General features: G+C 38.4%; 2 protein-coding genes across 4 annotated transcripts; one reads left to right on the forward strand and one right to left on the reverse strand.

The window, feature by feature from the left end:
* Positions 1–43: 43 nt before the first annotated feature.
* Positions 44–2,331, forward strand: LOC128886935 (cytidine deaminase-like). Of its 2 annotated transcripts, XM_054142218.1 has the most exons (4): positions 44–184; positions 340–441; positions 901–1,071; positions 1,666–2,331. In XM_054142218.1, the coding sequence occupies exons 3-4, from the start codon at positions 1,035–1,037 to the stop codon at positions 2,073–2,075; spliced, it is 447 nt and encodes a 148-aa protein (XP_053998193.1). In that variant the 5' UTR covers positions 44–184; positions 340–441; positions 901–1,034; the 3' UTR covers positions 2,076–2,331. The 2 variants fall into 2 exon arrangements, with proteins under 2 accessions (XP_053998193.1, XP_053998192.1); XM_054142217.1 differs by lacking the exon at positions 44–184 and having other exon boundaries at positions 270–408.
* Positions 2,144–11,095, reverse strand: LOC128886925 (serine/threonine-protein kinase mTOR). 2 transcript variants are annotated; one of them, XM_054142204.1, is made up of 7 exons: positions 10,489–11,095; positions 4,138–10,417; positions 3,924–4,066; positions 3,704–3,844; positions 3,005–3,629; positions 2,744–2,924; positions 2,144–2,657 (listed from the first exon to the last, which is right to left on the reverse strand). In XM_054142204.1, exons 2-7 carry the CDS (start codon positions 10,358–10,360, stop codon positions 2,642–2,644), a joined length of 7,329 nt encoding a protein of 2,442 aa, XP_053998179.1. In that variant the 5' UTR covers positions 10,361–10,417; positions 10,489–11,095; the 3' UTR covers positions 2,144–2,641. The 2 variants fall into 2 exon arrangements, with proteins under 2 accessions (XP_053998179.1, XP_053998178.1); XM_054142203.1 differs by having other exon boundaries at positions 2,744–2,927.
* Between the last annotated feature and the right edge of the window lie 240 nt (positions 11,096–11,335).

Consider the following 11,335-nt stretch of genomic DNA (forward strand, 5'->3'; position numbering starts at 1 on the left):
CAGTCACTCCACATCTGTTTGCGTTTGGACGTGAAAGCAGCGATTCCACGCCGCGTTACGGACAATCACTGATCATCACTGATCGCTGCCAGGCTGCGTCGATTCTTCAAAACAGCTGAGCAACTAACACGCATCGGAACGCTCTCTTGCATCGATAACGATAACTACCTTGACGAAATTACATGTAAGTCGCGTCCAGTCGCGTACCATTTAACCAGGGGATTATTCGACGAAATCGCGCACGAGACTTTGGTGTTCGCAGAATTGTTTGACCACGAAAAATTATATTTTATTTTAAAAGTATATAGATAGTCGGGAACAAGTTGTTTAACTTTACAGGGATCATTTCTTTATGGATGTGAACCACATACTGGGAGCAAAGAATATAGGGAAGAGGAGAAGCCAATGGTAAAATATAGTACAAGAGTTTCAGCGCCACCTGTGAGTGTAGCTCATGAACTACCCTGAAATTGGTGGCAAAATTCAAATAAAAAATCGTAGCAAATAAAATTTAAAATTAAAATTAAAATTTTGTCTTTGCAAAGTAATATGTAGTTTTATTGACTCTGCGTATATCGAACTCTTCTCCTTTAGTTCCTTTATTTATATCTACTTTCAACGATTTTTAGATACTTTTTTTTTTAAATAATCAAGCAGAAGGTAATACGGTATTTGTTTTTAGTCGATCATGGTACTTTACCGACACGATATTCCAATATTATTTAAATTAATTCAATCTTTATGATATTTTAACCCCAATTTTTTTATCAAAATTATAGAAATGACAAACCATTTGTATCGATCAATTTGTTTGCTCTTTCACCCTTTAATTTAAAAAATGTAGCAGTACGTATAATAAACGTAGGTTAATCATTGACGGTACTGATGTTATAATTCCAGATTAACAATATTTGATAAGATTTATTACTAGTACTTGAGAGTATATGCGTTGATTCTTACGTTTGCGAGTTTAACTAGTCGTAGTCTAGCCAAGCTACATATAAAACACAATCGTTTAACAATTTATATCGAGGATGAGTAACGAAGAAATTGTAAATTTCACAAACTTAGGTAAACGTAATGTAGTATGTATACATAACTAAGCTGTCATTGCCACGTCGATTATCACAGTGCCATTGTCTGACATGATTTCTGACACCAGCCTTCACATAGGCACTCAGTTGATGACATAACTTGATGTTTTTTCTTTTCTTTTTTATGAATGGACATTCGATTTTCTAATTCATACTAGTTTTTATTACTTTTCCCTAAACTACCGCTATCTATGATTTATGCGTGAATGGCGTCCATTCGACGAGTAATCAATTACAAGTGTACTTGTATTCAGCAATCAACGTCATCATTTGTGTTAATAACGTTCGCACAAATGTATGTCGTGTATACATGTCATATTTGTACTAAAACCATGTACCAACAAACATTTAAATTATAACTATTGCATTAAACATAATTTACAATCACAAATTATAGGATATTTTAGTACTACTGGAATAATTATTTCATTTTAACTGAAAAAATTACAGTACACACTTTAACAAATCATCGTGAAACACTATTACTCTATTCTCATAATTTTTTTTTTAACATAATTTCATAGATTTATTAATCTTGGAATAGCTCTAACTGTTCATAAATATTTTGTAGAACCAGGTATTCAGGAGCTGATAAAAGAGAGTGCTGCAGTTCGTAAATTCTCTTATTCACCTTATAGTAAATTCAAAGTTGGAGCTGCAGTACTTTGCGTTGATGGGACCATTTCTGCAGGATGTAATGTAGAGAATGCATCCTATCCTGTTGGTACTTGCGCCGAAAGAGTAGCTATTGTGAAAGCAGTGTCTGATGGAAAAAAACAATTCAAAGCATTGGCTGTTGTAGCTGATAAATTAAAGGATAGTTTTGTTACGCCTTGCGGTTTCTGCAGACAAGCTATAGTAGAGTTTGGCGATATACCAGTTTATTTGTCTGATCCTGAAATGAAAAATGCATTACGAACTACAGCAAGCAATCTGCTACCTCGTGCCTTTGGTCTGGGTAATCATGAAATTCTGCACTGAATATTTACCAGAAATGGGGACTAATTTTTACAATTAGTTTCTAAAAAAAACTTTAATCCAATGCAATATTGAATTAATACTGATTTGTTTTTTTTTTGCTACAAAATTGTTATCTTCAATATTGGAATACAGTTAGTGTTACATTATACAAACTTAACTATAATAATGTCAGTGTATCATTTGTATAATCCTAATAATTGAATTGTCAGTTTTTATACAAGTTTTAATAAATACAGAGACAATTCCGAACAGAAAATTATCGTTACAGTATTTTTATTTTCCTGAGCAGTTTTTTCGTGTCCGCGTAAAGAAAAACTAACCTATGACTGTAATTGATTATCATGCAGTTTCTAAATTGCGTTGTTTTCTACTATACATTATGCCCGAAAAGCAAAAGTAACACGAGTTTATATACAATCAATATAATAATACAGTTTATATATGTACAATAGTGCTAGAATATTGTGATATTGGATATAATTATTTCTTAGCAATAAAAATGCAAAGACAGGAACAAGATTGCATATAGTTCGTACACGTTCAAAATCTTCATGGAAAAGTTCGGTTTACCAGAAAGGACACCTGCAATTAAATATGATGTCATTAAAGAATGAAGTAACTTTGTTTATTTTTCTTAAGTTAACAAATATGAAAGAAAAATGAGTTACCATCCAATATAACATTGGCATAAGTTTTCATTATTAGTAGCTTGCTGAATTAGAAGGTCAACCTGACGTTGAACGCTCAGCGATTCCTCGTGAGAGAAATCACGTCCGGTTAGCTTGTCCCTTACTCTTGTTATGATAGCAAGAGCTTTTTTATTCAATGCTTCCGGTTGATTAGTGTCACCTGCTTAAAGGAAAATTTGACTTTGTTTTGATTTTCTGACCGACGTGAAACTTCATCGAAATAACTATGAATAAATTTACCTCCATTTTCTATGCTACATGGTACTCCTTTCTTTGGTAATGTGGCGGTAAGAGAATCCAATGTATCGCTATGCTCTTGATTACTGCTGGCACTCATCCCTTGAGCATCGGATCTTTTACTTTTTGGCGTGGCATTGTCCATTAATCTCCAGTTCAAAAGAGGATCGTAAACGAATGCCTCCAACACCGCCATTAAACTGTCTTTGTTACGGTGCAACACCGACATTACCGATTCGCAAGTTCTTCTGTACGTGCCCTCGATTCCTGTTACTTCCATCGCGTTGATCAACATTCGAGTTAACCGGAATGGTATTTTTTCTGGGAATTTCTCACGAGTCATAGCCACTTCAAAGCAGTCCCCGAAGTCAATGTGTAGTATTTTTCCGCTTAAACGGTCCAACATCAAATTTGATGGATGCCGATCTCCAAGGCCCAGAATGTACCCTACCATAGACATTACGGCAAGGGAACGCGTATAGTTCGTCCTACGATCAAACCACACTTCGCTTGACGGTGACTTTAACCAAAGAAGCCGTGACAAATCGTCACCATGCGTATGCTCGACTGCGTGTTCAAATACTTCAACCTTTTGCATAAGCATAAGGTGGTCGTAACCTGGTGCCATCTGAAAATAAAATTATTTAGTTAAATCGCACAATCAAATGAAATTTTATCGTGTAAGTTATATCGGATACTTACTCGTAACATAATCTTATGTTCTATGTTGAGTAATATTTTCTTCTTTTCTCTATAATCTCTAATTAATGTGTGCAATGTATCACAATGCGGGACCCAACCGATCAAACCACTATTTGTAGACAATGGAATTACAGCGTATCTCTGAATATAAAATTTATTCGTTAAAATACGTTTTACGTTGCAAAAGTACTGCAAATCTAACATTCTCTACTACACTTACTTGAATAGTAAGATTTCTTCTAAACGTATCTGGATCGTGCAATAGAAGAGTGTTGACTAGACCAAATAATTGCATTACACGTTCATCTTGTCTGAGATCTTCGTGTCCTTTCAAGAGGAACATGTAATCTTTACCATTACTACCTGCAAATGTAAAACATCAGAAATTATATCTTCAATATTAAGATATTTAGTATTTGCAACAGATCGCTGACCTTTTATACACAATTTTCGTGGTCGTTGTTTACTCGTTATTACTTGCATAGAACTATGTATACTCGCTATTCTAACTATTGGCTGTCCAGGACTGTAACTTCCTGGTACAGCTAGTTCCAAATCCCTGCAAAGGAGTAACTTTGGGCTGACGTATTGAAGTTCTAAACTAGTCAACTGTGGCAACTGCCGCGATATCCTTCTAAAGACATGATAATATAAATCCCAGGCTTGATTTAAATCTCGGACGTTACACGATTGTTTGTATCTATGACACCATTCTTGTGCTTCCATTAAATCTCTCCCATAAGCTTGGTTGAACGATGTTTCTTTCAAAGTTTGCGGACCTCTTTCTAGCATAGCGTGTAGAGGTTCCAATGTATCAAACATTCCTTGGACATTTCTTTCTCCAAAGTACAATCTACTGGCTTCTTCTAGTCCTTCATGCCAGAGTTCGTGCCAAAGAATCGCGACTCTGATCAATTCATCGCTGGCCATCATTGCTTGTTGTACCAGAGTTGGGCTGTGTTCGCACATACTCTTAAGGATTTTGTTCGCAGCCGTTTTCCTAGCATGGCTAGCACTCTTCGATGCCACGGTCAAAGGGTACACTAAAGCCTGGGGATGCGTTTTTCCAATATCTATTAAGAGATGATGAATACATCGACCAACCAAAGCTCTAGGCGTATCTATCCTTGCTATAAGTTGAGGAATCACTTGCAGCCAAGTATTAATTTCGATCAATCGGATGCCTTCGACGATAGCCTCATACACTTCTGGCCATTGACCATAATCGAACCACAATGTTAGTAAACGAAGAGTATCTTGCAACGAATTACCGTGAGACAGATTAATGGACCTAAAAAATCCTTCTACTGCTGGCACAGTGAATTTGGATATATATTGCGAACTAGAGAGATTGCTACGCGTTCCATTGCCTGAAGTACATTCGACGTTCGAATCGCCCTGCTGGTGCTTATAAAATAAAACAGTTTCAAAGTTAGTATACGCGAAGGCGTGCCATGCTTTGTACCAAGTTGGATCGTGTTCCGTAGCTGCGGCATAATAAGATAACACTGCTGGTATAGAATGTTCGTTTATACCCTGCAGGGCTTCTAACCATTCTCCAAGCTTCAGATAACACCTGGCTAGCAACCTTTTCCTTGCTTCTTGTTGTTTCTCATCTTCCTGATTCACCGCTGATACAGTAGTTGGTTGCAAAGATGTTTGTACAAATTTTTGGAGTTGACTATATGCCTCTTCCCGTTTATTGGCGACCCACATATGTTTGCAGTAAGCAAACGTTACTTGTGGATGAGTGGTTGATAAAGGTTGATCAGGAGTCAACGATGGATCCGATCCAAGTAACATAACTAACGTTTTGTGACATAACATCAAGCTACCGTTCTTTCTGCAGAGACTCGCATACTTCAGCCACGTGTACATATCGTCCTGAGGTGAAACCACTAATGTATGGACCTGTATGATCTTTTGCCAATCTTCGACTATTCTTTGCCCACCCTGAAGCCTCTCCCACCACATAGATTTAATAGTCGATCTTCTTTCTGGGACCAGCTTAAATTGTATCACTTCTTCTAATTCTGCCAGCTTTTGAACCTCTACCATGGCATTGTAAGCTCTCTGATAACTTTCACCCGCCATAGCGGTTAATTCTGTGTCCAGCAAATCTCTAGCACTGTCGATGAGCTGATGAGCAACATTGTACTGTTCATCGTGAATTGCCAAAACAGCTCGATAGAAGGCACCGTCCTGTGTATCTTTCGGTATTAACGAGACGTATTTTTCCATGCTTTCCCATTGACTTAAACCCCATGCCGCAGCTGCTGCCATTCTAGACATTCTTTGTTTTGTTTCAACGCTTTGATCTGACCACTGTTTGGTGGCGACATCGTGTAACTGTCCCCATTCCCCAAGCGCTTCCAAGCAACGCATCTCGCCCAGAGTAGATTCCACATCGTTGGGATCACTTTCCAATCTTTCTCTGTACAGTTGCAACGCTTTATCCCAATTATGCAGTTTCTCATACCACCGAACTTGCACTTTTAGATCTTGTTGATTGTTCTGATTCATAACGTACTCTAACAGACCTTCGGCAGCTTCTTTTTGCTGAAGTTTGTTGTTAATAGAAATCAAAGATTCGAAGACGTTACTATTCCTGCTTTTATGAAATTCATCTTCTTTATAATGGAGAGCTTTCGCGTAAGCTCTGCAGTGCATTGCTCGTTCGCCTAATATCTTATTGTCCAACGGCAACGGTCCCTTGTCGCAATGTTCCATAAACTCTGCTAGGTTTAAAATTGTCTGAGTTATCTCTGGAAGGTCAGGAACCATCAGCGCTTGTTGCAAAGTTTGTATAAGTTCCGCTTTGTATGTATCATTCAGCTCGGTCCAGCAAGAAACGAACGCTGCGTTGAATAAATCTCTAGGTAACTGGGAATAAGTCTGTGCAAGGGCCCAGCAAGATCTTAACGCTGGCGACGGTGATTCCTTGAGTAAACCAATCGACAAACTCCTCAGCCATTCCAGCCAATCATCCTTTGAAACTCTCCTCGTCGCTGTCCATGCTTTTTGAAGATTCGAAGCAGACACGTGCAATCTTTTAATCGTAGTTGTGTCCGACGACGTTACAGGCATATCACGATTTTTATTTCTTGAATGCCGGTGTCTCATTAATAAGAAATCTTCCCCATCAGCCACGGTAGTTTCTGTCAAAATTTTATCGATTAGAACGTCGTAACGCGCATTAATAATCTTATGTTTCGTCATAATTTTTTGTACTAACGAAATAAAGATCTGATACTTTTTCCCTAGTTGAATTATTAGCGCGCATAACGTGTCCATTGCTGTGCTACGTAACTCTGGACATTGATCTAGAGTTCGCACCAAAGGATGTACGATTCTGGATGCAAAATCTGTGAAGTCTAGCGTATCAGCCAGATGATCAACAGTTTCTAAAGCCACTTTATTGACTGCTATAGGACAATCCGTGGCATGAAATAATTTCACAATTGGTGGTAGCACGAGATGAAGATAATTGTCCAAGTTATTCCCAAATTTCTGAAGCGCTTGAAGAAGTTTCACAGTCACTGATCTATCCTTACTTGTGTCGTGCGTTAGGACTCTTAATATTTGCGGCATTAATTGTGGTAAATAAATTTTAAATTCTGCACCCAGTGCGACAGCGATGTGTTCGACTAAAAGTATCAGGGTATTTTGTAATGGACTGTTCACGGTCCAAAATTCTTTGATCAAATTGAATATATCGTCCAAATAATTTCTGATATGCTGCTTCACAATGGCGATAAGGATAGCCAGCTGTTGAAACAGATATTCGCGAAAAGTAACATCAGCCATACGTACTACATTGAGGAAACTTGGCATCACTTGAGAAATGTATGGCACGCATTTAATTCCTAAACTTTTAAATATAAAAGTTACCGCTTGAACTACCATGGTATGATGTTGCGATAACGTTGGATCGCGAATGATCCTCATAAGCGTTGCTATGGCTATCGCTGGATAATATTCTTCTAAAGTAGACGAAGACATGTTCACTAACATCTCGCTAGTTGTCAAGTCTTGGGTATTTTCGGTATCGCTCTTCGTATCAGCCATAGATGTGAGAGTATCCAGCTGCGAATCTATTTGACCAAGATTCATCTTATGTTTGTAAGGGTCTAAAGCACCTAACAATCCAAGCACTCTTATAGTTTCCCTCCGAATAATAGGTTGTTGTTCTGTTTTCAAAAAATTTATCAATACGTCTAGTAACGAAGGATATTGCATGTACGGCTTTACAACGTGTCCCGTACTCCCGACTAGTTGTCCGAGAACCCATAAAGCAACTCCTCTTTTCTCCGGAGAACTGGCATCGACCAGCATTTCGAGCAGTATAGATAAAAGTTCGGGCATCCATTGTTGCATTTCAGCACCGTTAACTTCTGCTAGATCCCCGATAGCACGCAGTATGGCTAAAATGACACCAGGATTCGATTCGTGTTCCTTTAGCTTTGGAACGAGAACTTTCAAGATCGGTTCCATGTACGGCCTTATGAGTCTCGGTGCGCTTACGACCAAGTGATCCAACATACGAGCAGCTTGCTCTTTGTTGCGACCCATACCCGAATGTTCCAGTTCCATTAAAAATTGTATGAGCGTTTTACGCAGAGAAGGCATCACATAAGCTGGATTCATCGTACTCAATCGTCCAATTGTGCGAATCGCTAATTCTCTTATTTCAAACATTTCGTCGTTCATCGCGATGAATAACGCGGAAAGGTTTTCTGCTTGCGCTAGATGAATATCAAAAGAGTCGTCCAAGGAAGCTAAAACCCAAAGTCTCACATCGGGATCTGTGTCTGTGATACCTACGACAACCAATTTGCCCAAAACGGTGGAGACGGTATTAGTTACAGTGCGTCCTGGTTGATTCAATGCCAATCGTAATAATCTCGAACACGTTCTTACAGCTTCTAACCGAACCTCTGCCTGTTCGAACGTAAGGAAATGATCTGCACACCGTTTTACAAATTGCAGAAGCGGATTACCATCGAAATTAAATGTTCCAAGGGTCTTCAATGCTAGAACCGTGGATGGAATGTCCACCTCTGTAGGTGGTGCAGAAATTGGACTGGTTGCCGTCCATGGTGCGCCAGGGTGTCTTAAAGGCTTTTGCATCAAAACTTGAGATAACATTCTTAAAAGTCCTTGAGATATATCTGGTTTCAACATTGGAACGCTATGAGCTAATTCTCTAAGAGAAGTTGTAAGAATCGGACTTAATCCAGTTGTTAACATAGATTCTAATATATCTCTCACATCCGCGGTTATAACATGTTTTACCGCATGTCCCAGTAGAGTTATACAAACAAATACTGCAGGTTCCAAGGAAATACTGCGTTTCTTGGTAGATGTTTCTTTAGATGGTAGTAAACTTTTAATCATTTCCATGATTTTGGGAAGATATGGATTAATCGAATCCTCTACTGCAACTGCTATAAATCCAATTGTAGTAAATGCGGCATACCTATCCTTTTCCCTACTACGTAACGTCATCAAAAGGTATGCCAATGATTCTCTTAAGTGATCTTTTGTGAATTTTTCTTTATTGAAGGCTGCAAGTCTTGGTAATAACATCATGAGAGCATGCTGGATGTGTGGATTTCTAGACATTCTCTGATTCATTACGTCGTTGTAGATATCGTCTAATCTCTCTTGCATCAAACAACGGCAAACTGCAGATTCGTGCGTTGGATACAATGTTTGATGAGAATTAGAAGAATTTTGAGAAGAGCTAGACCATTTGGATACTATCGTCGTTTTTAATCGTGGCATTAACGACAGTATGTCGTTCTCGTTCTGTTGCGACGAACAATTTAATCGTTCCATTAAAGCTTCGTAATTCCTTTCCCATTGAACATTACTACATCTAAGTAATTCGTTTAATATTAACAATGAACCATGTATTCTGTCGTCTCTGTTAACTCCTCTTTCTCTCGTATTAACTTCCTCGAAACCTGCTACGATTTCATCATAGCACTGTTTGTACCATTGGGACTTGTGCATTTGTTTTGCCGTTTCTCTCTGCGCGGTAACAACTAAAGCAGCCCGTAATGCTTCTACAGCACCTTCTCTTATCACAGACTTTGAATCACGTATCGCATTAAATATAAGTTCAAAGAATGGTGTTACTTGTTGAAAAAAATATGTTGGCATGGACACTGCGAGTTCTTTTAAAACAAGAACAGCGGCATGTCTCTTACCCTCGTGCCTATCTCCGCCGAGCCATTCAAAGGCACGCTTCACCTCGAACTCTACATATTCTGCAGTATAAGTCCCCGAAACTAGCGCTAACTTTCCAACAGTTTTAGCAGCTAGTTCCATAACACCCACATCGTTCGAGGGTAATAAATTCCTTAAGTAATTCGCAAATCTTATAGTCCGGGTGTTAATGTTGCCTACATCAGCTCCGATAAGGCATACTATGGCTAATATTCCTCCCTTTTTCTCGCTTACATCTGATCCAGATACCATTTCAAATATATGGTGATTAAATTCATCCATAAAAGCTGTAATTTCTTCCTGCGATGCTTCCCGCAGCTCTGTCTTAACGTATAGGCACAGGTCTCTCGCAGCTTTGTTACGTACCTCTTCATTTCTAGATTTAAGTCTTTGGACAAACTGCTGCACAAGTATGCTCGACATTTTGAAGAATTCACCACAGAGTCAATTTTACAGTTGTAAAGATTTCTTTTGTAACATCTAAACAGAATGGAACTCATGAATGCAGAGAAAGGTTAGGGGAGACAAAATTGGCATAAATTTTCACATACCTATTTGACATTACACGAACTTCGTACTATAATACAACATTTTCACGATTGTCATTACTGTTTTAGTTTTTTTACAGAATATAGCTTCGATGTGCTTTCAGTTACATTATTATGAATCGATGTCTGTCACATAGACTCTCCATGTTTTGATACATTCGCTATTTACAGGTCAAACGAGTTCGTGTCCTGTTCTGGGTGTGCGTGTGTGCCTGTGTAAATGCACACACAAACGTCCGAATTAATCCGTTGTCATTGATTCTGACGATTTGGAGTAAATACAAAAAAACTAAGATGAGTCCTTCGAATGTTGATTTAAAGTTTATAACCTCATCATTAAGTGCATTCAGCAGAGACGACAGTTGCGCAACTGTTCAGTTTTAGTGATTCTCTTAGATTCTCTGCTTTGATTCGTTTATTTGAAGCGATTATGGTCGCGACGATAGTACAGTGGGAGCATGCAGAAAAGTCACCGCTCACTGAGCCGCTTTATGAGCGGTTTTTTGTACCTGTGACGCCATCACTGGGAAAACGCCTAAGTTTGTAGTGAAGAATATTTCTCACCGTTTGTGCTAGATGGCGTCACCAACAAAAGAAGTCGATAATTACTGCTGCATTAAATAACTAGTTATAAAAATGATAAACTTAACATATTAACTGATATAATGCAATATTATAAAACAAAGAATCGTGTTAAGTATGCATTTATAAAAAATAAATAATAATTGATTAAAATATATCGGTGGCGCCATCTTGTAGAAAAGGTAGGAACTATTTTTACTATAAACTTGGGAGTTTTGCCGCTGATGGCGCCACTGGTAGAAAAAAATCCGCTCACAGAGCGGCTTAG

Source organism: Hylaeus anthracinus, unplaced genomic scaffold, assembly GCF_026225885.1.
Source record: "Hylaeus anthracinus isolate JK02 unplaced genomic scaffold, UHH_iyHylAnth1.0_haploid 11985, whole genome shotgun sequence".
In the NCBI taxonomy this organism is placed as follows: domain Eukaryota; kingdom Metazoa; phylum Arthropoda; class Insecta; order Hymenoptera; family Colletidae; genus Hylaeus; species Hylaeus anthracinus.